The 27,980-nt window shown below is 34.7% G+C and overlaps 1 protein-coding gene and 3 pseudogenes across 12 annotated transcripts in view; 2 read left to right on the top strand and 2 right to left on the bottom strand.

Moving 5' to 3' along the window:
- Positions 1–25,712, bottom strand: part of LRCH3 (leucine rich repeats and calponin homology domain containing 3) — a 98,302-nt gene extending 72,590 nt beyond the window's left edge. For all 12 annotated transcript variants that reach the window (XM_016135215.2, XM_016135211.2, XM_036219989.1 and 9 more), the window contains exon 1: positions 25,421–25,712. In XM_016135215.2, the coding sequence (XP_015990701.2) occupies positions 25,421–25,682 (262 nt within the window). In that variant the 5' untranslated portion in view covers positions 25,683–25,712. The remainder of the gene's footprint in view (positions 1–25,420) is intronic.
- Positions 12,778–12,899, bottom strand: LOC118601841 (annotated as a pseudogene).
- Positions 19,557–19,675, top strand: LOC118602027 (annotated as a pseudogene).
- Positions 25,713–26,333: 621 nt separating the features above from the next.
- On the top strand, positions 26,334–26,442 carry LOC118601973 (annotated as a pseudogene).
- The last annotated feature ends 1,538 nt before the right edge of the window (positions 26,443–27,980 follow it).

Genomic DNA, 27,980 nt, shown 5'->3' with positions numbered 1-27,980 from the left:
CATTATTCATAAGAATAAAACTGATTTTATGTATTGATTTTGTTTCTGGCATTCTTGATAAACTTTATTTTATAGTCAGTAGATTTTTTTGGATGGTTCTAGATCCATAATTACATGGTTCTGTGAGTAATCAAAGCTTATTTCTTACTTTCTGATCCTTACTTATTCACTTACCTATTTATTTAACTTAAGAGTGCTGGCTAAGACCTCCAGTACAATGTTGAATAAAAGTGGTAACAGAAGGTATTCTTGTCTTGTTCCTAATTTCAAAGGTTTTCTGTAGATATTCCTTATCAGATTAGGAAACTGCTTTCTGTTTCTAGTTAGCTGATTTTTTTTTTTATCATTAACAGACACTGAATTTATCAATTTCTTTTTCTTCATCTATTGAGATGATCATAGGATTTTAATCTTTTGTTACATTAATATGGAATTTTACTCTTTATTACACTATTCTTTTATTTCTTCAGTGTAGAATAGATCCTGTTCCCTCAGTGGTCTCCTCGTCATTTGGGGAAATTTGCCCTGTCCTGCATTAAATGGACTAAGTAAAATATCTGTATTTCAATGAAAAAAGTTTTAAGCTATTTTGTTTGCAATCTAACACCTGATTATTTTTTTTGTAGTTTACAAAAATCTTACCCTTGGAGTTAAACTCATCTCAAAGATACTATAAGTTTTTTAATAATATGTTAAAGAAAAAGGCAAAAAGAAAAAAGAAAAACAGAAAAAGAATCCTCGTATGAATGGGGAGGGGGCAGGTGCATAAGAATGATTGCTCACTCTAGATTCACACAGCAAATATTTATTGAGTATGTTATGAGGGTAGGGACTATGTTTTTTGTTCAACTCTGTAGTGCTACGGTACATAACACATACTAGGGACTCAGAAAATATTTGCTCAAAAAATGAGCAAATGGAAGAAATAAAACTGTAGACTCAGAAATGAGTTCAAATCCTGTCCTCCCTCTACTGAATTTCATCTATAGTAAGACTACAATTAACATACTAAAGAACACAATTAACATACTAAAAGGACCGAATCACAATTTTACCTTTGATTTTTTTTTGTTTTAAGAAATACTAATCTGCATTGAAAATAATTTATTTCTAAACAAGTATTTAAGTAAAATTAATCAACTCCAGCTATCAAGGGAAAAACTATTATATGTATCAAACTACAGATACTTTAAAATTTGAAAAGGCTGAGGTAGGTTGCAACAGCAAAAAAGAGTGCTTTAGATATACAAAATAATGACCTGGAACTTTTTTCCACTCTGAAGTATAAATTGTTTTTAATTTATGATATTCTCCTTCCTATTTTTAGGCTAGCTCCTGTATCTTTTTGATATGCCATCTTAATTTTTTTGAGCATTTCTTTTTTTCTGGCACAAGATGTTCTAGGCTTATCTTGCAACTTCCTTGCCCCAGTTCTGAAATCGGCTATTTCTCATCCTTAATATAACAGAAATGTAGCAAGTCAGACTTGGGAGATGGGGGTTAGGGGCAGAAAGGAAAGCCACCAACCCAAGGGAAATTTCTGAATAAAAGTCTGTTAGGTTTTTGTAAGCCATTAAGCTTTGTAGTGGTCTGTTACACAGCAACAGAAAAAGTAAAACAAATTGGTACCTGAAATGGAGTGCTGCTTTAATAACCTAAAACATCTGGCATTAGCTTAAAATGAGGCAGCAGGCAATGGCCCTAAGTTGCCTCCCAGATCTTGTTAATGGAGGCTGAAGGGCAATGGAAAAAAACAAAAAACAAAACAAAAAAACACTATTAAAGGCTGGAGAAAAGGGCACCTTAGTTCTGTAGTGGAAGAACAATTAAAGAAACTTGCCTGCAGTAATGTGACAGGTTGAAAGGGTACCTAATGAATTTAAATCACCATGTATACATGTGGGCAATCTGTAGTGAGACATGCTAATTGAAGTTAAGAAATCTATTAGTACAAAGATTAGGTTTTAATCTTAAATCTTAATGATGAGAAAGGGTATGCATATATTTACACATACATTCCTGTAATTACTTAATTCTCCTCTCACTTATTTTTTGATCTCATTCAAATATATTATATATTTTTCCTTTCGAATAATGCAGAGAAAGCAAACGACAGCAAACAACTTAAAAGACCCTCTTAGGTCACACAGGAAAGAACGTGAATTTCTGCCTAGAATGGATTCTGGTTTTACATAATATTGGAAGACAAACTCAGTTTTTGAGTATAAAGACCATTCTTAACTGTCATACAATTATTATTAATATTTTCTTTTATCTTGAAATACTTCTCATCACATATTCTGCCAATAAAGTTTTTAAAAGCAAACCCTGAAACAATACGATTTAGAGAAAAACTTTGATTTTAAATGAGATATCGGATATAGCCTTTAGGTCTAGCCCTACCATTTATTACCATCTTACTTCTAGAACAGAATCTCCTTCTCTAGCACTTTCAGTGATGCTTTCAATTATTTGACTTTTTTGCAGGTAAGAAGTATACTAAAAGGTACTTTCCTGTTAACTTTATGATTTTATGAATTAGGAGAGGTTAGTTCCCAACTTTCAGGGGGAAAACATGGAACCCAAGGACATAATAGTAATCCGGTTTCTTAAATCTGAAAAAGCTCTGGGGAAACATTTATGTAACTGACATGGCATTTTCCTCCCAGCTAATTTTCTAATTTTCTATTTCTGTTTGAGACTATGAAAGGTCGTGAGGTCTAGAAAAAGAATATAATTATTTTACTAACATGATACTGCTCACTTCTCATAAGGTAGCAAAAAGAGAAAAGGAAAAACCTTAACTCTGTATAACACACTTGTTAATAACTTCCAGTTTATTAACTTAAATCTCTGAAAATACTTACAGTGTTTCAATGTTCAGTTTAACAAATTCTTTCTTTGCTTAGAGAAGCCTGCTCAATTCTGCCCCTTCTTTCAGAAGCAGTCAACTGTTAACAATCACCATTTTTGACTCTTCATAGAGCTGCCAGAGCAATCTTTTTTTTCTCAAATATCTGACTTTTTCACTAAGGTATCTGAGATCACCTCTGATCCACCAGATCTAATTCACACTCTCCTCTGCCCCTCCCTATTTTCATGTAAGCTAACAGAAGGAATAATAATGTGGTGACAGTATCTGTTAAAGGAATCACAACCAAAATAAGTTAAATTCAGTTGAATTAATTAATACAAATACTATGAACTTAAAGTTTTCCACACTACAACAGGTCAGCCTGAACTTACACAGTTCTATATACAGTTCTTCCAAGTGTTTCCAGCTGATATGCATGAGCAGGTTACCTAAATCACACAGGGAAAAGGGCAATTGTATATTGCCTTACTGTATATATACAGCAAGACATTTTTTAGATATCTTCTCAGCTCACAATGTTCTTAACTTCTTTCTCCTTCACAGGGGCTGGATCCCCTCTCTCTCAGCTTTTCAGAGTCAAATATACCAGTGACTCTTAATTTTAGGGACCCTCTCAAATGAAGTAACACTGAACTTCGAGCTCTCCTAAGTTTTAATATCCTAGTAAACTCCTACCTCTCACTGAAAAGCCATCTCAAGCATAATCTGATAATACTTTCCTTGACTTGTTTAGGCACTCAAATGATTTTCCCACTGAGGCTCTATTACTCTACTGCGGTAATTATCAAATGGTATTGTAATTCTTCATTAGATTTTAAGTCTTTGAGATCAAAAGCTTTGTATCTTTAGCATCTAACACAATAAGTGACTTACTAAAAGGTTGTTTATTTGCTAGAATTAAATTAATTCAGTGTGCCAACACTGGATATTTAATGCTGCTCAAATCTCTAGCTATTTCATGTTTTCATTTAAAATTGGAAAATTATTTCTGAATAAACAAAGCATGTTTGGTAGGTAATTAATTTTTAAAATGTGGTCTCCATGAAGGGAATCATAACAAAGCATCCTTAGCAGAGGAAATGTAAGAGACACACCTTTGGACCAGGTCAGATTACACTCACACCACCACCAACTCTCTGTAACAGGAATTAAAAATATAATGTGTAATCTGATAGTGGATTAATATACAAAATATATCTGTATTAAAAAAAAAACTAATAAAGCTCAACAAAAAAGCAAACAGCCCAATTTTAAATGAGCAAAGGACATGAATTGACATTTTTCTAAAGAAGATACACAAATCTGTAATAAGCATATGAAGACAGTCATTATTACTAATTATTAAGGAAATGCAAAACAAAACCATAATGAGATACCACTTCAAACCAAGTAGGATGGCAATTTTTTTTAAGTCAAAAAATAACAAATGTTGGTGAGAATGTAAAATGGTACAACTGCTGTAGAAAACAGTACAATGGTTCTTCAAAAAATTAACACAAAACTGTTTATAATTCAGCAATTACACTTCTGAGTATACACCCACAGGAATTGAAAGCAGGGACTTACACAAGTATTTTTGTGCACCCATATAGCATCAATGAATAAAGACAAAAGGTAGAACCAACCCAGATGTCCACTAACAGATAAATGGGCAAATAATATATTATATACGTACAATAATATTCAGCCTTAAAAAAAATGAAATTCTGCTACATGCTACAATGTGGATGGACCATGAAAATATTGTGCTAAATGAAACAGGTCAGACATGAAAGAACAAATATAATTTCACTTATATGAGGTTCTTAGAATAGTCAAATTCATAGAGACAGAAAGTAGAACAGTTACCAGAGGCTAATGGAGAGTTATTGTTTAATAGATAAAGTTTCAGTTTGGGATGATGAAAAAGTTCTGGAGATGGATATTGGGTAATTGTTGCACAACAACATGAATGTACTTAATGCCACTCAACTACACACTTAAAAAAGGTTAAAATGATACATTTCATGTTATGTATATTTTATCACCACTTAAAAAAATCAGTTGTGTAGTACTCAAAGTAAAAAATAAATGTTACCTGTTTCTTTTTAGTGATATGCACCATAAAAATCTCTCTAAAATTATGGACTTTTCTAATAACCAATTTTATATACCTCAACAATAAACCAAATAACAGAAATTATAGCAACAAAAATTCAAAGTATTTTTGAATGTCAAATCTCAAAAGTTAATCTCAAAACTGTGTAACAAAAAATGTCAGTTGTTTATTAACTTTTCTAATTCCATTTCTCTTTCCCAGAGAGAAAATTGTTTAATACTTCATTCTACTCAGCTATGTAACTATGACAGTAGAATTTATGTCTTTAAATCTCTAGAGCTAAGCCAGGAAAACCCAGGTTCATTCTAGCCCAAACACAAATTAATGTTTTCAACAGTATGGCATTTATTAAGAAATCCTAGCAGTCAAAAGTCTTATGTTCTTCTAATAACTCCTTCAGGCCATCCCACGCAATGACATCATCCTTGATAAATAAAGCCCATTATGCAATACCCATATACACAGTACTATCACTTCCTATGAGAATAGTCACTGCTATGAATGTTAAAAGGGCCTGAGAATATGACAAATACACTGTAAAAGATCTTTTCAACACTAAGCAATGTAAACTTTAAAAGAATATTATAGGAATATCATCCTTCAGCATTTAAAAATGGTAAATACAAACTATAAAAAAATTTTAAAATATACATTTAATACGAAATAAATAAAAAGTAAAATTCCTAAGGAGGGTCAAATCCCTAGAGAATTATATAAAAGTAATCATTTTAAACATGACTTGATAAGTAACAAACCACAATGATACTGTTCATGGTGCTTCCCACAGGCTAACAAATACCAAGGAGAAAGACCATAAAAAGTTGCTCATTAAATGAAGATACTGTGATGACTGAGCAACATTTGTTACATTTTTAAAACTTTTTAAAAATTTGCCACATTTAAAAAATACTTTGGACTTAGGTTATTTCCTTTATGTTTTCAATCACTATGCCATTCTCATGAAAATTTTGTTGAAAGAATGTAATAAAAATAATTCACTATTAATAAAATTATGTAACGCAGGGAGGTCAGAAATGAGAATGTTTTCTATGCTTTTCATTCTAAAGTTACATTATTTGTATATAACTTGTGAGTTTATAACCCCAAAGGTATATACATTTATGTAATTTTAAATGTCAATTAGTGCCTTCTGCTTTCAGAAGCAAAAGGCACTAATTGTACTTTCCCCTAGTCCTCCTGCTAAGTACAACTAAAAACCCTGGCCATTTTATCTAAAACGAACATAAGATAACTAGGAACTTTAAGTTGCAAAGAATGACATCGTGATTAGTTCCCTGGGTTTTCTTTTTGCCTCGTGTATTCTAGACGTGGATTGACATCTTCAAGTTGGCAAACCAGAAACACCAATAAGCAGAGACTTCCCCCAAAAAGCAAACACCAAAAACATCCAGCCCCAGCAAAAGTCATCTCTCTCTAGTTAAAGGACCAGGAAAGGGAAAACTTAAGAAAACTTTTAGACAGTAATAGCTCGACTCCAGCCAAACATTTTAGAAACTATAGCCTCACTCCCCATCTATGCCACCACAGGTTGAGTGGGCAGCCAAATTTCCACCCCTACAGGACTGTAACTTGGCATTTCCGTGGCTCCTCCCCAGTCCACTGATGTGGTATCAAAGGTCAAGTAGGTCTTGTGGGATCATGAAGATTATCTGGGGAAGCCTGGATCTCCACCCCTACCTAACGGTAATGAGGCTCACTCCAACTTCCTGCTGGAGTGAATGTAAGAGGACTGGTAGAGTCAGGACTCTGACTACTGCCCTGTAGTAGTCAGAAAGAAAAGATAAATGGCCTGTCACATGATTACTATTCTTTTCAGAAAGCAAGGTCCTTGAAGCAATCTCTAAAAAACTATGGGAGTGTACAGGGTATGTAGCAAAAACTTTTAGGACTGGGATGTGGTTCTGAAGTAGAATGTTGGAAATAGGCAATGAGGGAAAAATCCATTAATGTCTTATTTTGTTTATAATATTGGACTTCATACTCAATGACGACCACTTGATATGATTCACTCTAAAGAGAATACATATTTTTCTATAAAAGCTATAAATATATCACAACTTCTTTTCCTTATTTTTTACTTTCATATAGCAGCATTTACAGAGATGCCAAATGTGCCTCATTATGAGGCAGGTCTTAGTTTTAATCAGAAAATAAAAGCATAGATTACTATCAAAACAGTCACATCTTTACATGACTCAATGATACCCTCTTCTCCACAGCACTTTGAAAGTTAGAACTTTATAAACTCTTTGAGCAAATTTACTACCATTTTACCAAAACAGACTTTAATTGCAGCATGTCTGTGTTATTTCATTGGGGACTTCACTAGGATTAGAAAATGTGGTATATAATATTACAAAGAATTTCTTTGCATTGAGATTTAATTTGTTAATAGGTATTTGTAGAAATTAAGATCACCAGATTAAATGAATGCACTGTAAAATGTTTTTAACATAGTAATAACATGCTACTGGAAAACTGTTAGAAGTAATTTATTTTCCCATTTTAAAATCTGTAAATATTAATATATAATTTGCATGTTATAAATCTGGAAAAGTAACATATAAAAATCTAAGAGTTTTTATATATTCCTTTTTCATTAAAAGACTAATGCATATTTTTTTGGTTATACAGACAGGCCAAGTGTCTAGATACTTCAGGAATTTGTGGGTTACATGTCTGCTTTTCAAAAAATGCTTTTTGTTGTTGCTCTTGGTTTTTTTCTTAGCATAAGCTAGAATATTTCTAACAGTCTGTGGCCTTTGCTGTGTTTATAGGTGAGAAAGAGAAGAATTTGGTTTTATTGTTTATGCTTAAATGTTCAAATATTTTCCTTCAAAACACAAACTTTTTTTTTTTTGCATTAGTTGCAAAGTGCTAAAAATTTATTATGTGTAAATGCTTTTATTGGTCATTATTTCTCTATGTCTTAAAACAAGATGTTTCTAAAAGAAAAGAAAAAAAAAAAAGGTGATGACTCCATAGTGTAGTGTTTTAGCATGTTGCTTTACATACAGAAGGTCTTCGGTTCGCGCCCCAAGTGGAGCCACGGACTATACCGCCGGGTTCCAGGATCCGCACCTACCTGGGGGGAGTCAAAGTTTGCAGTTGGGTACTTAATAAACAAAACAAAGGCTTACTGTAAGATCTATCAAAGATGCTAGAATCTAAAAAGGCCCATATACCATGCTTTATTAATCTGCGCATATTTGCTCTGGAAAAGCAATAATGTACACTGAATGACTTGGAAAAGTAACTTTTTTTCTCCCACAGTTATGTTTTCCACATATCCTAGGAGAGTGGGATGCTGAAAAATGTATGTAGGCTGATAAAATTTTGTTACATATTTCTAAAGCTAGGCCATGAGAAAAATGTTAAAAAAATTTAACAAGAAGAATGAAAAATTAAATCAAACTTAGAACTCTAATTTAGCTGAGTACTATTCTTGTAGTGTGAAGACTTGGGTTCTAGTCTTGTTCTCTTGGTGATATATATTGGTCTGGGATGATTTTAAAAAGTTACTTTATTATGAAATATAAAAATTGTGTAATGAAAAAGGACGAGAACTCTGTTCTTTGGAAAAAAGTATTTTATACTTCCAGTCAAGATGGCAGAGTAGGTAAATGCTGTGCTTGCCTCCTCCCATGACCACCTCAAAATTACAACTGAACTACAGAACCATCACTGAGAATCACCTGAGTCTAGCTGAACAGAAGTTCTATAACTAAGGATATACAGAAGAAGCCACCTCGAGACAGATAACAACACATGCACATTTCCTACTGTCAGAAAATCCAACTTATTAAAATCTGAACTTAAAAAAAGTATAGACTGTTTTCTATGCAAGAAATAAAAACGTATTTTAGTCTTAAAAAAGATATTTTATAAATACAAGGTGTTATTAATGATGGAAACTTTACTACCAAACATAAAATTATTACTTAATAACCTCTCACTTTAAATAACAAAAAATCTAAAGATAACTATAACAAAGAATTTTTCCACAAGTATTAAAAGCACTTCTAAAAGGATAACCAAAAATTCAAAGTAAAACAAAACTCAAAGTATAATTCTGGAGGAAACTAAATCATACATTCCAAAAAATAACTAGAACAAAAAAACTCTGGGAAAAGATGACACAAATTACCAGTAGTAAAGAGTCAACTATATTCACTTTCTATGTTGGGGGGTACATGTCGGTTTAGAACTATTGTGGTATAATGTATCAATTTAATCCTGTTATATTTTATGACTCATATGAAATGCAAAAAGGCTGAAAAAATTAAAAGCATTTTATAACAAACTGGAGTGGGTTTATTTTATATTCAAAAAGCATACTTCATAAAGCCATATTCTTGCCTAGAACATTGCCTGAGAGACATTGGCACACAATATATTTTTACTAACTAAATAAATGTGGCACTAAAGTAAGCAAGGGAAAGAAGGAGGAGAAAGGAAACTAACTTTTGCTGAGCAGTTATAAACACTGGAACATTTGTTAATTGCTCCATATGGCTACTAACTCTTTTAATCCATAAAACCTCCTCATGAGGCAGACATTGCACAGATGAGGAAACTGTCATTTAGGAAAGTTAGAAAACAGGTCTATGGGTTACACAAAGCTAGTGATTGAATTAAAATTCAAACCTATGTAACAGAGTGATATGCTTGGACTCTCTGACTCTATCTTGTTCAAGCCTGCATTATTCCCATAGTCTTCTGGCTAATAGTTTAGGCTTAGTCTTGCTAAACTTAAGTCTTGCTAACGATTAGACATGCTAATCATTAGAGGAATTCTGCTTGCCTGAGTTTAACAAAAATGGCTCCCCCCATTCCCCCTTCCCTTAACAAAGAAAAAGCCTGAACTCTATTTCAATACTATTTATTCTAAATATTATTTTACATTTTGATAGAAAGTGATTATGCATATGGACTATAAATATCCCTTTGTTTAAAGAAAAAAAACAAACCTTTAGTGAAATTGGCTTTGATTAATCTACTGGACACACATATGAAATTACTCGAACTATATTGAGGAAACTAAGGAAGTTAAAGTCAATAGCCTTCAAAAATATGTTATCAATAGCACCACATAAACAAGATTTATTGAAAATGAGCAGTCACAGTTGGCATTTAAATGTTGTTATTTCCAAAATTTTTGATAGTATTTTACTTCAAAATATAGTTTGGTATAATAATGTATAGTAACCCAGTACATAAAATATGACTATACTGGGTATGAAGGAGAGGAAAAGCTGGTAACTCAGATCAGAACATAAATGAAAATCAACTGAAAGGCTTTAATTTTAGAGTAAGAAAAGAATTTGGTCAAAGGAGAGTTAAAACTGTCCACATTCATGACTTTGAAAGGCTCTTGCTCCTTCACATAAATTATCAAAGTTGTTCCTGATGCTGTCCTGTCTGGTATCAGTTGTCATGTGAAATGATATAAAACAAGGCTCCTGTAGACAGCTTGTAATCGTGTATCCTATTGCTCACTAGAAGGAACCAAGGCTATTTAAAGATAACAAATGCTTTACTTGGGGTAGGGGGAAAGAAGATGGATCTGGAAAATTTCTTTGTTCTTGGAATGCAATTTTCAAGTTCTCAGCAGCAATCCTGGGATGAGGAGAGAGGTTTGACCAGGAGGAGGGATCCCACACATGATGGGCGTAGGCTATGACATGTACAGCATAAAACAGGTAGAGGCACTTACAAATACCTTGACTCTCTAAGAAATCCTTAAGTCTGTAATGATCCTAAAAAGGAAACATGAAGGGTGCTGTGACTAAATGAGTACCTATTATGAAAAATTCTCCTTTTGTGAAAAAAACAGATAGAATGAAGATATGGATTCTATAGAAAGTGTCTTTAAGTTCTGTTTGTCATTATGTTTGAAAATAAAGAAGTGTTGACAAACTGCAAGTACTATAAAACAGCAAAATTAATAAACCAATGCTAGTCATTGTTGATCTGACCTCAAGATGTTTAGTTCCTACTACTACTAAACAATATCTTCAAAAGCAAGATAAGCAATTAAGCCAGTAATAATTAGGCTGCTAAAATCAAATATTAGAAACAAATAAACCAACAAGAAGTTACAGCCTACTTACAGTATAAGGATTTGGGGTATAAAGTCTCAATCCTCAAAATAGAAGTTGGAAAAAATAACACAATGAGATTGAGCTCTGGACATAGGCTGTAGTTTTTGCATAGGCTGGAATCCTTACTACACCTATTAGGATGACACACTAGAATTTTTTTTTTTTTCCTTCTCAGCATATCTGTAGCAGGGGCCCAGCTGATTAAAGGCACAGTCCAAAAGACTTGCTAATACCTTAGTCATATCCATATCCATGATATACCCAGATCATGAGCCTGAAACATCCTAGGAACATGGTAACTAGTGTTTTAACTTCCTTCTTTGCCTACTGCACCCCCCTCAAAAGGGCCTTCCTCTTTTTTAATAGACTGGTATTGAAAATGCTCAATTTGGTCAGTCTATGTGTCATGGGGTTAAAATAAATGGTGTCAACTCAGAGACCCTCTGGGGAAAAAAGGGCAATCTCAATTATCTGTTTAACTTTAGAGCAGTGCTTCTCAAACTGTAACATTCTCACAATCTTTTAAAAGACAGATTCTAACTTTAAGATGGGGTCTGAAATTCTGCATCCTAGGTCATGCCATGTTGCCGGTCTATAGACCATACTTAGAACAGTAAAACTTCACAGCACCATAGATCGTTATTGAAAATGTCAAAGAAGATGCTATGCAATTGTACTATCCTAGGAAAACCAGAACAATTTAAAAAGAATAATTATAACTTTGAATAGTAATTATGAACCAAGAAAACAGAAAAATTTCTTACTGAAACCAAATAACGACCAAGAATTTCTCAGTCCACAATGCAAGAGGCTCAGCAAACCTCAGAGTAGGATAAATACAAAGAAAGTCACATCATAATCAAACTGCAGAAAATCAAAGGCAAAGGGAAAAAATCGTAAGCAGCCATGAACAACAGAAACCAAAGGCTGATTTTTCAACAGAAATTACGGAAGTCAAAAGACAATATAATGACACTTTTAAGGTGTTGAAATGAAAAAGCAAAAATGAAAAACCCTGCCAAGCAGGAACTCTATACCCAGTAAAAAAACGAAAGGCAAAATAATGATTTTCAGACAAAATAAAAATTCTAAAAGAATTCAATGCTAGCAGACCTAGACAGGTTTATGATACATGGAATACAGGGTCATTCATTCATTCATTCATTCATTCAAAAAGTCTACTGAGGGTGTACTATGTAACATACTCTATTGTAAATGCTGGAGATACAAGCAGAAAAGGTTGTTATTCTACTGAAGCTTACATTTTAATGGGGTAAACAATCGATAAATAAAGACATGCTATGAAGGAAATAAAGAACAACACTGAAGAAAAGTGGCTCAAGGCAACAGTCCAGGGTTTATCATGAAACTCTCCAAAGATATGAATTTTAAGGGAGAGGGGCAGTGGGGGACAGGGGTAACATTTATTGATTATTTACAATGAGCTACAAATTACTCTTAAGTGCTTTGTATGTACTCACTTATAGACTCTAAAGAATGAGAGGCAGTCACACAAAGATTTGGAGGAAGGGCATTCTATGAACAGAGGCTATCAAGTACGAAGGCCACAAAGGAAAAACAAGCTTAATAAGATTTAATGAGCTAGGTCTAAGAATGTAGTTAAGGCTTAAGAAGCAGGCAGAAGTCACACATAGGCTTTTATTTATTATTATTTTTTATGCCTACAGCGCCTGGTATTCTTCTTAGGTGGTCTCCCATCCAAGTACTGATCAGGCCCTACCTTGCTTAGCTTCCGAGATCAGACGAGATCAGGCATGTTCAGGGTGGCATGACCACAGAGACATACGCAAACTAACAAAATCTTATAGTAGTTATCCCCTGCCTTTTGTATGTTTCATTTTAAAGGAAAGTGACATGATCTGATTGACATTTAAAAAATATCATTTTTGGCTATTGTACAGAGAATGTTTTCAAGGGGTAAGAGGAGAAAAAGGAAGATTAGTTAGGAGGCTAGTGCAGTAGTTCATGGCAACAGAGTTTCAGCAGGGGAGACAGAGAAGTGGGCATATTTAGGATATGCTGAAGTAGATGTAATCTGCTAACAGAGTGAGGAGGATTGGAGTAACAGAGAATAAAGGATGACTCCCAGGTTTGAAGCCTGAGCTACTGCCTAGATACATGGATGGTGGAGTAATGGAATTATTCAAAACTGTGATGAGTTCCTACCTCAATAAATGGATGGTAGTGTCATTTACTACAGGAACAAGTTTTTGGTGTTAGTTTTTCTACCTCTTTTGGGGAAGTGGGGAGTGGAAAGGGATTGAGGCAATAAATCAAGAGTCCATTCTGCCCAAGGTACATTTGAGATGCCTATTTAGACATCTAGTGAAAATATCAAGTAGGCAACTAATATAAGTCTGAAGTTCAGGCATAAGTTAAGGGTAAAATTATTTGTTAAACGAATATGCTACAGCATCAAAGCTGACTCTAGTTAAAACCATTTTGGGGGAGGGAGCACAATTTAACTCATACCCATGCCAAAGCACCACCTCAGGAGACTCCTCAAAAAGCCTCATGAGTCTTAAAAACTCCAATTCAGTCTGCCCTTTTATTTTCTAAATAAGGAAAGATAAGACTGACTTAAACCAAACAACTAAACAGTAAAGAATCAAGGCTAAAACACAATGATTTCTGTACATGCTATACAAAGAACCTATCCTTACATACAGTATCACTTTAAGAAATTTCCTCAATCTTTGTCTGCTAATACCCATTCCTTTTCCAATCTTTGTCTGCTAATACCCTTTCCTTTTGAACAGGTTATAGCTCTTTATCCTTGAACTCCACATCTTAAGCTGTCTCCCATTTCCCATACTGTCTCACCGTAAAACCTACTATGCTTTTATATACTTAACGTTACCCTTTCTCCTACTTAAAGATCACTAAAAAGCTAACCACTGTCTTAATCAGTTATCTCCAAGAAAGGTGTGTAAACCTGCTATCCAGGGGATACACAAAATGATCCACTGGAATGTGGACTTAGAATTTTTATTTCTATTTGTTTAATTTGTTTTTCAAAATTTTATATTTTATGTATATTTTATAATATAATTAGTACATGAGTACATGAATATTATGTAAATAAATGTTTGTTGTCAAAATTTTTTTACTATAGGGGCCACTGCCTAAAATGACAAGTATTGGGATTTGGGACACTGCAGACACTTGAAGAAGCAGGAAGTAGGCAACACTGGTAATTTTCCTTCTTGAATTAATGCAGACCCCAGATCTTAAAAAAAAAAAACTAAGGGTAGTCTCAGAATTAAAAAAAAAAAAATAGCAAAGAAAAGAAAAGAAAGGAAAAGAAAAAAACTGAAGGTACTCCTAGAAAAGAGTCTAATTAATAGATCTTTTTCTCCTCTCCTTACTGAACCAAGAAATGAAAAGTTTGGCTACAGAAAAATTAAACTAATGCTTGCGTACTGTGCATTCTAATTATATACTCTACTAAAGGCTTACTTGGTTACTTGATTTCAGTATTCAATCCAGCTTGTAGTAGACACATGCCAGTTTTTTAGGCTGTCAGGAGGTAACACTATTGCTATGTTTGGGAAAATTCAGTACTTTATGAACCAGAGTTCTTTCCTCAACCAAAGTTGAAAATAATGCCACATAGTATACTTGCTTTTCCCAGCCTCTCTTGCAGCAATTGGGCACAGGCACATAACTTAAGTTCTCCCAAGCAGACATGCCCTCCCCTAACCTTGAAATGAAAGCACAGTGGTAGCACAGAGGAAGTGGTGGCAAAAATTCTCGTGCTGGCATACAGTGTCTATTACCACTGGTGTTGGTGATGCATGCTGAGGTGTCTATCCCCAGCGGCAGTGCTAGTGGTGTCTTCAGATGACAAGATCTGTCGCATGATTTTGGATATTGTTCCTGGTTACCTATCCTTCCAGCCAGATTCTCCAGTTCTCCCAGAGATTTTGTGGGCTATACATAATCACTGCTGGTTTCTGTTACTGGTAACCAAAAACCATGACTAACCATACATGCTCAATTTTCAGTTTATTTTTCATATAAATTGGTTATCTATTTGTAACTTTAACAACACGGTTCTTCGTTAACACTGTATTTAAAATAAACAAACCAGTCTTTCAAGTGTTTATTCTCTACCAAAGTGTCCAATTTTGCAAAATGATGTTTTATACTTTAAAAAATACATTTTTAATTATATAAAATTTTTGGCTTACCTAATCATTAGGCTGTCTTTTGGATGTAAAAAATTACTATCTTCCTAAATGAATTTTAGAGTAAAGTAGCAAAGTCAAGGAGGAATTTCTCAACTGCTGATCAGGTTGCTTGTTGAAAACAGAGCTTAATGCACCCTGCTCCAGATCTCAATCAGACTCTCTAGGGTATGGATCCAGGAATACAGTTTTTTAAAGTGCCATAGGTGCTTTTATGCACACCCAAGTTTGAGGATGGACTTCAGTTTGTCACGTGATAATAAATGGCCAGACATCACAATATGACTAAGCTAGCAAAAGCATCATTTAGTTAACCAGCTAAAATTCTCCTTAGACAACTGAGACTTGCACATTATTGAAGTTAGTTATACATACTGAATATACATGGAAAGCCTACTTCACTGAAAGGAGTTTGAAATATTTCTTTTATTAGCAAATCAAGGCACTATTTTGAAATTTTTCAAAGACCTAAAAATTCTGACACTGGTTACATTTGGAGGACTGTCTTAGCACATGTAAATCATCTCTATTATCCTCTATGACACCAATTAAAGAGGGTCTGAATGTCTGACTTTTTGACATCAAAGGGAAGCCTATTCATTGGTATTATCCTTGAGAATGTTCTGATTGAATTCTACCATCACTGAAGCCCTAAGGGTCCCCATTAAACCCAGTCACACAGAAGTTAGTTGTCACTATTTCCAAAGCTAAGAAAGTGAATAGCCTCTTCATTATTTCCTGTTTTCGCCTACCCACTCACTATCTCATTCTCTCTTACCCATCCACCCATTCATCTATCCATGCACATATATATATACATTCAATAAACACGTAAAGGACATTTGGCACTGTACTAGGTGTTATATAATAAAAAGAGAGTAAAATAGAACCCTCTATGGTAGACAGAATTCTAAAATGGCCCTCCAATATTTCCTACCCTAATCTCTGGGGCTGTGAATTTGAAATATACTCTGATTATGTTCTTTATGAGGCAGAAGGGACTTTGCAGATATAATTAAGGTTGCTAGTCAATTATAAGAAAGATAATCTGGCTGAACCCAATCTCATCACATGAGCCCTCTGGCTGGTAGCAAAAGAGAAAGTCGGCGATTCAAAACACTACTGTCGGCCTGAAGGTGGAGCGGGCCATGTTGTGAGGAATGCAAGAACCTCCAGGACCTCAGTGGAGCCTGAAGCTGACAAGGAGCAAGCAAATGAAAATCTGTTTTATAACTTTGAAGAACTGCCAAAATCTAAATAATCCTGGAAGCAAATTCTTCCTCCAAAGCCTCCAGATAAGAGCCTAGCCTGGCCGACACATTGATTTTGGATTTGTGAGACTCTGAGTAGATAACTCAGAACTGAGTCCAGTCTTCTGACTTAGAGAATTCTAATAAAAAGTTTCTGGATCACAGAATATGTGTTATTTTCAATGTTACTAGGTATTTTTCGAAGTCAATTCACCAATTTACACTCCCATTAGCACTACTCTACTCTACTCTCTTTCCAAGACCTGGTACAGTCAGCTTTTCGAGGAGTCCTCAGTTTGGTTTTTATTTTCCATTCTTTTGATTACTAATGAGGTTGAGCACTTTTTCATTTATTTTATGGTCAAGTGGAATTCCTTTTTAATAAAGTACCAATTCAGGTGTTTTCTCAGTTTCCTATTAGGTTGTCTTCTTATTTGTTAGTAGAAATTCTATACATATTCTGAATATCACTTGTGTGTTATATTTATTGGAAATCTCTTACTCTGTGGCTTATCTTTTCACTCTTTATGTACAGGTCATTTTTAAAAACCTGTTTTTAATGGAAAAAATCTATTACTTAGTTTTTATAAGAAATAAGTTTAATAAACCAGTAAAAATCCTTGGTTTTAGGTGTCCTTCAAATAAAAATTCAGAAATTTAGAAGAGCAAGGAAGAAAGTTAAGAGTGAGTAAGGAAATACCTGAGATTTTTAGGACTACTTTATGATTCTAAAATTAGTAGCACTGCATTTGATGTTGCTGGCAACTTCAGGAACTCAAAACAATGTTCCTTTGTGTGAACTGCCCTATTTATATTTTTTTTGCAAGCTTAAGTGGCATGAATAAAAAAATAATGAATATGTTACCACTTAAAAGTAATATGCATGTTATAATCTGAGATAGTATTAACCATCTAGCCCCTGTAAAAGGGAAGGAAATGAACCCTAGAAAATCTCTGGCCCCAACACTGTTGCCATTTTTCCAATCTCAACATTTTGTGTTGACCGGTGACTCATTTTCTCACCCCTCCTCAAGACACCATCCTACTATTTACCCTTCCTATTTAAAAAAAAAGGTCAGTACAGCTGAGTTTAGACTTTCTCCCTGAAACATAAATTTAAATCTTATTTCAGATGCCTTTATATCCAACAGCCATGATCTTCCCCATGGTATGTCTCTCTTTAAAACCGCACATCTTTGCAGTGTGTGTATGCATGTGTATTTCAGGAGGAACAGGGGGGAAAGGACATAAGTAACAAGGTTTGTTTGTTTTTTTAACCTAAGTCTTTCCTACTGTGTCACTACAAGAATTATGCTGTTCCTCAGGCAGAAGCGAAAGGAAGAAGCACATGAATGAGAATATAGTAGAGCTGTAGGATTTCTCATTTCAACTAGAGGGTAAAGTTATGAGAGAGTTATAAATGGTATTTCCTGAGATGTATCTTAGCATCCCATATTTTAATTCAACAAACATATTTCCATAGAAACTTTGTTACAAAATGTACTATTATATACAATAGTATATCTATACTTTGACACTGAGATATGCATGGGGAAGGTGATTACAAAAAATAACAGTATCAACACAGAACCTTACTTGGTCTGGTCTTTCTAATGGTTGGTAATTTGAAACCATAGATTTTTATTAAAACAAGAGTGAATATAGATGGTAGAAAATTTTAAGCCTTCAAATTTCAAGTTCCTTATTGAGGCAACTTTAAATTCTGTACCCCAGACTTTCTCTGAGGTTAGAGATACTTCAATAAAAATTTATGTTATTGATACACACAGTCTTTATATAAAGGAAGAGATATGTAGGCAATCATAGCTGTTAGGTATAAAGAGGTATGAAATGTGAATTGAGCCAATTTCCATATTTAGGAAAAAAAAAACAGATTTTTGTGGGTGGCCTATAAACCTAACTAGGCTACACACAATTTGGAACACTGTTTCTATACGGAACTGCTACTGAAATTTAGTTTATGAATTAGGTTTCAGTTTTTAAAACTGCATAAAATTTGTTAGAACAATTAATTCCACTTCTAGGAATATACCCAAATGAAATAATAAGAGCAAAAACTTATATAAAAGGATGTTAACAGTGTCTTTTATTATAATGAAAAGTTAGAAATAGACTAAATGCCTAATAAAAGGGATTTGGTTAAGTAGAAAAATATGATTAAATATTCTATAGCCATTAGAATTCTATTATAAGAAAATGTTAATAGATGACACAATATTTCTAATATACTATAAGGTGGAAACTACAAAAAGATGATACCATGTGTTTCGATATATATGTACATGCATTTAATAAAGAAAACAAAACCCTGGAAGAGTATTGCAAATGTTCAAAGCAGCTGATCTATGCAGATCTATGTAGTATTATTCACTTTTCCCCCTTTATCCTGTGTATTTGTTTTTCTAAATCTTCTCTAGTAAATATGTATCACAATTATAAAAGAATTCAAAATGAACCTACAGGAGCTTATATATATGCACAAAGAACTTCCAATTCTTTGTTATCAGCTGGCTCTACAATAAAAGGTAAAAACTGAAAAATCTTTCCCCCCTGTATCCATGAACTTTTCTTGCTGTAGAAAAAATAACGTTTCTCAAGATGCACTGAATACAGAACAAGGAGATAACATCTCTTACTCAGCAGACTGACACAGATCAAAAAGAAAGAGAAGACCAGTGAGTGTTAAGTGAAAACAACTCATGTACTGCTAGTATAAATCTAAGCTTAAAAGCATTTCTGGAAAAACAATTTTACAATTTGTATAAAAACCCTAAAATTGTGCATATCTTTTAATCAATTATATTTCTAGGAATTTATCCTAAAGAAGTAATTACACAAGTCTGCAAAGACATACAGACTAGGCCATGCTAAGCAATATGATTTTAATAGTGAAAATTGAAATTTCAATGTGCATCAATAGAAAAAATTAAATGACAGTATATTTTATATAGTGCACTACTATTAAAAACTATGCTAGTCTAGGGCAATGTCACCCTGAACATGCCTGATCTCATCTGATTTTGGAAGCTAAGCAGGGTCAGACTTGGTTAGTACTTGGATGGGAGACCACCTAGGAATACCAGGTGCTGTAGGGGTTAAAAAAAAATTATGCTACAGATCTCTATTTTCTAATATTGTCTCTTATGCAGTAACAAAAAAATTGGATGAGAGCCTTTGTATGATCTCATTTTTATAATTTAAAAAATATGCATATTCATGAAGAAAATATTTAGAAAATTTCAAACCAGTGTTTACTACTAGTTACTCTGATAAGTGGAATTACAAATGATCTTTAGTGTTTTCTTTAAGACTTTCTGTGTTATACTGAAAATGCACAATTCTTAACATCGGAAGAAATGATTTTTAAAGGCTACTAAAGTAAACTAGTCTGGTTAATCACATAAAATTAGTTTTGTTGTTTTCTACTCTTTCCTCATTCCTAAGGCTCTCAGAAGACTTCTTGATTTGAACACATAATATTTAGTGGATGGTAAATGTGTCAAATATAGTTAATGCCTCAATTAATAAGATAACATGCTTAAATGGTAGTCATTGTTAACAAGTTTTATTTCTAAAAAAAAAAAATTATATATCACCCCAACCCTGTAATGCTAACAAGGATACTATAATTATGATTGAGCCCCCATTTGCTGCCACATCCTCCCTTACCCTCTGCCTTCTCAATCATTATTTAATAGTGTTTCAGCCCTAGTAACCGTGATGGCTTACTGTAGTCACAGATATAGAAAAACACTGCCTAAAGAAGTATGATTTATAAAATAATAATGCATAAGAAAACTTCAATTCTATTCATCACTGTTCAATATAGCTTTCTGGGATTATGGAAGGATTCTATTATCTATGTTGTCCAATCAATATGACAGACAGTAGGCCTGTCTAAAGTGCTGTGCAAATGATATACATGGCTACTGCCAAATTGAAATGTGGCTAGTGTGACTGCAGAATCAAACTTTTAGATGTTAACTTATTTTAATAACCAACTGTGGCTAGTAGCTACCATGCTAGACAGGAGTGCTCTAGAAAAATTCAATAGTAAATATACTGTTTGATATAAAACATATATAAATAAGGATTCAAGAAAAATATGATTTCCGCTTAAGACGACACTCCAGTGCATTTTTTCAAGATTAAAGAAACCATAATTTTGTGGGTTACAGATTGCTTCCTTGAAAAATTAAACAGCCTTTTAGCAATCCTCATTCTTTTTTACCTAGGAAATAAATACCCATCTCCTGAAAGCTTCAATTCTCATGGCTTCAGTAAGACTGCATTACTTTGGCTCACCCACTACATCTCGTTTTCCTTTTTTTTGTGTAGCGTTAGTCTCTCCATTCTGCCTTCAACCATAGGCTTTTCCCCAAAGTTGAGTCCTTGCTTTCTTGTTTTCTGTCTTCCATTCAAAAGAGATGTCTTATGGCTTCAACTATGACTACAAGTAGCCATGTATATCATATTTGCAGTGAAACAGCACCATCTTAACATATAACCTTAAATACATCATTTAACCTCTATAAACTGCTTCTCATTGGTAAAATAACTTAGATCATTACTATGGTTCCTTGGCTTTTAGGTTTCTCTGAATTCTAGTACAGGCTTAGTTATGAAACTTTGTTTCTAGTTCTTTCTCAGGCTGATTCCTCTTCTTGCTTTTTTAAATGCTGATGTACCCCATGGTTGTCAGAGACCAGCTTTTCCACTCTCCACATTCTTTCTCCAAGCATTGCATTAACTCTTCATTATGACTCTCTCAAATTTATGCTGGAGCCCTAACTTCACTATTAAAGCTCCAGATTAACATTTCTATTTGTTGTATATGATTAACTAGAGGTGCTACTAGACCCTTAAAGGTATAAAGCAAACCAAAGAAATGTGTATGTGTAAAAACTTCTTTGTCAGTATGTCCTGGGATCAAAACAGTTTTAGGATCAGATGTATGTGAATTGAAATCCCAGCTCTATCACTTATTAGCTGAGAAACCTTGATCAGATTAATCTCAAGTCTCCATTTTTTCATGTGTAAAATGGAGTTAAAAACAGGACTTTTAACTCACAGAGCTGTTGTATGTGCATTTTTTATACATACAGCTTAGCACAATACTTGGAATATGAAAATGGTTCAATGTTAGCTACTATTATTATCAGCAGCATTACCATCTTTCCAGGTTTAACAGCTAGGTTATCTCTGATAACTGTCTTTTTCAAAAAAATAAATAAATTCAGTTAGCATTTGTATATCTTCATTTTCCAACGTGATCTCTGCTTTTCACTCCCTCTTAGATTTAAGATTATTATCATAGCCACCTAATTGGATTACTAGATATTTTTTTTTATGTGTACAGGGTAGAATCTCTTGTTTCCTCTATATCACCTAGCACAATGCCCAACATATAAAAGTTTAGCTATTATTAGACAACTCAAATAATCTTTACATTTATTTATTTATTCCTCCACTAGATCTCTTGAGTTCTTTGAAGGAAGGGAGTATCTTGGTCTTCTTTAGATATCTACACCTGATAAAATCTCTGTCAATGTTTGTTGAATGAATGAATGTTGGCTAGCCTCACTGTCTCCAAACCTATCATCATCTAGCTACCTCATATGAGAAAGGTAGCTTCTGTATTCTCTAACTCAACCATTTATTCTGACCATACTGGCCTCACCACAACATTATCAAGAGCAGTCTCACTGTATTAGTCAGAACTCTTATTTGGTATCCAAAAATTCTACTCAAATTAAGCAGAAAAGGGAATTTATTAGCTTGCATAATTTGGAAGTCCAAGGACAGCACTAACTTAAAGACTGACTATTGATCCAAAGGTTCAAACATTATCATCAGAACTTGGCTTCACTCTTTCCATCTTTTGGCTCTGCTTTCCATTTATTGACAAGCTTCAGGCTCACATTTATTCTCTCAGCAACCCCAGGATTCAGAGCATGCCTCTTTCTCAATAGTTTAAATTTAAAAATTCAGAATTAACATTCATGTGTGTTGACTGGAAAATATGCCCTTCAAACCATCACAGTGGGCAGAGGTATGAATGATACTGATTGGCGAGGCCTGAACCATGTGCACATCCTTCGTTCCCTAGGAAAAGCGGAGTACAGTATTGTTATTAGATGAAAGAATGCATGACTGGCTTGCAAAATTAACCGATGTGCCCTATACTCTAAGACTTTGTGCATGCTGTCTACCATTTGCTGGAATGTCTTTCCTTCTCATTTCTGCTTACCCAAATCCAAGCTATCTATATCCTTTCTGCTCCCAAAGTCTTCTGTGATTTCTTCTAAGATTTTCCTTGTCCACTGAATCAAGTCACCCATTCCTAGATAAGTATTTACCTTTTCCTAACAATCTACCTTTTTAAACAAAAAAGGAGAAACCTCCAGAAAACGTTCTATAATGAATTCTAATTATGTCAAAATTATGAACGGTACGGGTAATATGTTCTGTTTCTTAGAATGTAAACTCTTGAAGGATAGTAGCTCTACTAGGTACATTCCATACATTATAAAAGAGCAGACTGTGTGGCAACTGATATATATAACATTCAAATAATTTTCTTGGCTTTAAATCTCCTGTAGGGTCTAAACAAAACATTTTAGCTAACATATGTTGGCTAAAATTTGGGTATGAATACATCTAAGTACCAGGTATTACAGGAAGACTATGGGTAGGGGGTTACCTCAAACTAGGCCCAAATTCTGGCTAATACTACCTTCCGAAAAACCTTTAGCTACGGGTCTTTGAGAAAATTAAAATTACCTTCTCTCTCCCAACTTTGATTTTACTATCTGTAAAAACAGGAATGCTAATGCCTTTCTGTACATAGGGAGGCTGTGTTGTTATAGTGAAAAGAATTAAATGGACCTGAGCTGAAATTCTACTATTAATCCTAGTTAGATGACTTTCTCTGAGTGATTCCTCATATATAAAGTGGGGATAATATTTAATCCATTGGTTGTTAAGCATTTAACAAGGCAATGTATTTTAAGATACCTAAAACACTTAAGAGCAAATAGTGAAAACTCGATAAATGTTATCCACATCAATAATAATTCCATGTTTTTGTACTTAGCAAGGTCTGCCAAAGATTTCTTATGCTTAGTGATATTCCTAATAGATTATAATGAATTTAGCCTAATAGGTTATAAAATACTTAGTCTTTTTTTTTTTCACACTTTTTGATCAGATAAAATGTCAGCCAACAAAAAATTTGGTTTACATATAAACTATTAAAGTAATAAAATAAATGTGGACAATAACAAACTAATATTCAGAGCACAGTAAGGGAACAATTCATTGAGATTACTTTTTAGATTTCATAAATGCCTTTGGGGTTTCTTTGTTAATAAAATCTTAAAGGCAAAACACATTTGTCCTACAACTATTTAAAAGCAGGTAAGATAATTAGCTAGATAAACTCCTATAATCAGTTTATTCTTTAGCTTCAGGCTCAATGTAGTAAATATTGAAATGACTCACACCAATATGAAATTGTTATTCTATTTCCTGAACAATCATATGCCATATAGCCATCTCCTGAACAGAATCAGAAAATGTGGAGTATGAATGACAATTTTAGATACTGTCTATCAGAATACATGCCAAAGGCAAGAGGCTGTTCATATTTACCCTAGCAAAAAAGTTTAACTTTAATATCATTCACTTAAAAACACAAACTACATTTGGTACACTGTTTCCAAAAATTAAATAAGTAGGCATTTAATGTCTTCCATTCTTAACATGAGTGAACCATATGTAATACCAATCTTTAATGAGTGAACAAACACAGGAAGGTGTTAAATCAAAGATTTTAAAATAAGATAAAATGGAATAAATATTAGACACAAAGTACTACATATTCTTTGGTTGCAAAAACGCTATAGGAAAATAAAATATTTAACTACATCATACTATATAAATTTGTGTAAGGAATTTTTTTCCTTTGTGCAAAACATGAATAGACTTAGTTTTTAATCTACTCCCTGAGGAAGCTATATTTTAAACACAAGAGAAACGTATTATGTTGAATAATACCTCAGTCACCAGACATTGTTCTCTACAACTAAGAAAACCTAATTCCTTATTATTTTTCCTGTGTTCAAAAGTATGTATAAAGCAAAATAATGTTAGTTTTTAAAAAGCATTAAATACAGATATAGTGGGCAAGCTATGTATATTTTCTAAGCAGTTTTCTTCCTTCGAGTTTTTTTCCTGGGGGTGGGGCATGAGGAGAGGGGAAAGTAATAGGAGTCTGAAGGTGGGCTCTAGCTATTTTTACAAGTACATTTGGTAAATCAACTAGATGAAGGTGGCGAAAGAACAGTTACAGCGTTCGGATTAACATTCATAACAACTCTTGTAAAAACGCCAGTGCTGAGATCGCAGTATTCCTGACAATGCAGCGACAAACGCTATTCTGACCTAATAAGAGCGTGCTACCATCCCAAATTTTAGCAAAGTCAATTTGTAAACTCAAATCCGAAAGGGCCCGCAGAAACCGGGGCGGGGCAAGGATCTACCTCCGCAGCGGCAGAAGTTAATTTTCTAGGAAAGTAAAACACCACCCAGCAATGCCCTATGGTCCTCTTCCTCAGGAGATGCAGTCCGCCTCGCCTCAGGCTTGGGGTCTGGCCGGCAGGCCCACGGGGCTGGGTGAGTGGGTTAGGACACTTGCCCTCTCCCCGCTACTTGGCTACCGATCAGGAGCCATGGGACCAGCTGCTGTAACTACCCCCCGAGTCCCCCCAACTGACTGGGGCGGCCTCCCGCCACGCCCAGGGCCTCTGTGGGCAGGGGATGCCCCTCGCCCAGCTCACCCGCCCGGGTGGTGTCCGTCAGGTCGTGGTTGGCCGCTGCCCGGGGAAACTCCCTCAGTTTCCGGCCGCTCAGGCTCAGCACCCCGGTTACCGCCGCCTCCTCCAGCGCTCGATCAAGGGAGCGGCTCCACGAGACCGGGCCTGTACCAGGGCCTGTCCCGGAGCTTGGGCCGCAGTTAACACCCGAAAGGTTACCTCCGGACGCTACCGGGCCAGAGTAGTCTGCAGCCGTGGCCACAGCGACCAACCCTGCGGCCGCCATTTCTCAGCCGACAACGCTCTGACCCGCCGGCTCAGCGCATGCGCGACCAGAACTGATGGGTGGGCGGGGAAAGGGGCCTACAGACCCCGGACTGTTCCCTTGATGGGCAGGGCTGCGGTGCCCCTCAGCACATCCCAGCGCTTGCCTCCGCCCACGAGGTTTTTTTAAGGGAAAATAAAACGGAACTCCCAAGTCTCGCGCAGCCGCTGCTTTAGGTTTCCAGTAGCGTTTCTAAAATTCCTCTACAAAAATATCTTTCAGACAACCCTTCTCACCAAAACTTCTGTCCTCTTCCTTCAGTACTAGAGAATTAGATTAAGCATTAAAGCTTAACACTGTTGCTTCCAGAAACTTGGACAGTGAAAGAAGAGGACCCTGGGATACGACCTACAACATTTTCCAAAGTCTGTCATTCTGTAAAGCAAATGATCCAAAGGCATACTTGTGGATTAACTACCATTGCCTGAAGGGAAAAAGGGGGCTGAACTGACTCCCAAACTATAATTCTCGCCGAAAGGATTATATAAATATTTTAGGCCCTCCCTCCCTTTTATAATTCTTAACAATAAAACAAGCATCTTAAATAGTACTTGTCTTTTAGACCAGATTTTAGGCAGGACGAACAGCATTAAAGTGTAAAATTTTGGTCTCGTCTACAGCCATGCCACCCTGAATGTGCCTGATCTCGGAAGCTATGCAGGGTCAGGCCTGGTTAGTACTTGAGTGGGAGACCACCTAGGAATACCAGGTGCTGTAGGCATTAAAAAAAAAAAAAATTTTGTTCTGGAATCAAAACTGAGGAAGAGAAAAGGATTTTTTTTTTAACCATACTCCAAATGTAGGGATTAAAGGTAGAATTTAAGAAATAGTAAACAATGAAACTATTTGATTATTGAAAAAGTGGAAAATACTTCATTTTACACCAATTAGACTCACTTATATTGCAATGTCTTTAGCATATTCCTGTTTGTTTTGCACATTTTAGCCATTTCTACTACATTATGTAAATCTCTCCTACAATCAATCATCTAGTATTTACTGTGGGAACTAAAAGAGGCCCTCCAACAGTCTTTTCCCTGGGAGATTATAATCTAATTATAGAAGATAGACAAATAGATCAATTAGAGAACAAGACAACAAAAGAAGTTCTGAGTAGGGGTGGTATAAATTATCAGAATTCAGAGAAAAGGAATTTATATCATGGATGAATTAGTTTTGGAATAAAATCTGAAGGACTATGAAGTGGGGTAGGCTGGAAGGTGAGAGCAATATTCCAGATTGGAAGGAGGATCAGCACGAACACCACTAGGTATGATTTATAATGGTATATATGGAAAACATCAGCGACACAGGCCAAAAAGTTCATGTCAGAGAGCTCAAGAAAAGAAGGTTGAAGAGATCCTACTTATCGTTCAAGACCCAACTCTTCAATGAAACTTTGATTAGCACTTCCTCCAACTCCTGAGATTGTAAAAATGTTGAATCTCAGTGCCAAAGCTGATGAGTAACAGCTGCTCAGAGTTGTTCTATGAACTTAATACATGTTAGGTTCTTCAGCAACAAGTTTCATGATCAATTATCAATGTCCTTTATGAGCATGAGTCACTGTAATAGCAACTGATATATTTGTTATTCCTGGCAAATAACAGTTATCCAATACATGAATTGTTATTCTTAGAAAGATTTAAGATTTAAGAGCAAGACTTCGTATTTTTTACAGTATTTCAACTACAATGACTAAAAGCATAATCATATACTCTATATTAATGCTACAATGCTATCAAAAATTGCCAGATCTTTCCAAAATCCAGATCTTTCCATTATATCACCTATATTTGATTACCTACCATCCACATTTACTTTACATTCTTCTGAAAGTTCTCCGTAATATGGTCTCATTACTATCTACCTGCTTATCTTATAATCGCAACATTCCATGTTAATCCTGGTCTCTGAACTTCTGGCCAAGTTTATAGATCAATGTTAACTTTGCCTATAAAACTAGATTTTAAGGTCCTTAACATGTTAAATTCTATCATTACCTTCCGTAACCCAGGGCTGAATATATTAATAGTTCAAAAGTAGTGGAAAGCAGAGACAGAGATGAGTTATGCACTATAGTAGAGGCTACATACTAATATAGGAGAGGTTAGGAGAGAAAAAAGAATTATGATTTTTAAGGATAGCATATGTAAGTATGTAGATATTTCAAGGATAAAAGAAAGGCTTGTGGATACAAGGAAAAGGAAGGTGCTATATATCCCATTATATAAGAACAAGTCATAGGTAAAGATTGGG

Source organism: Rousettus aegyptiacus, unplaced genomic scaffold, assembly GCF_014176215.1.
Source record: "Rousettus aegyptiacus isolate mRouAeg1 unplaced genomic scaffold, mRouAeg1.p scaffold_m13_p_4, whole genome shotgun sequence".
Lineage (NCBI taxonomy): Eukaryota > Metazoa > Chordata > Mammalia > Chiroptera > Pteropodidae > Rousettus > Rousettus aegyptiacus.
The sequence above is the reverse complement of the archived record's forward strand: the minus strand, read 5'-3'. Positions and strand labels throughout refer to the sequence as shown.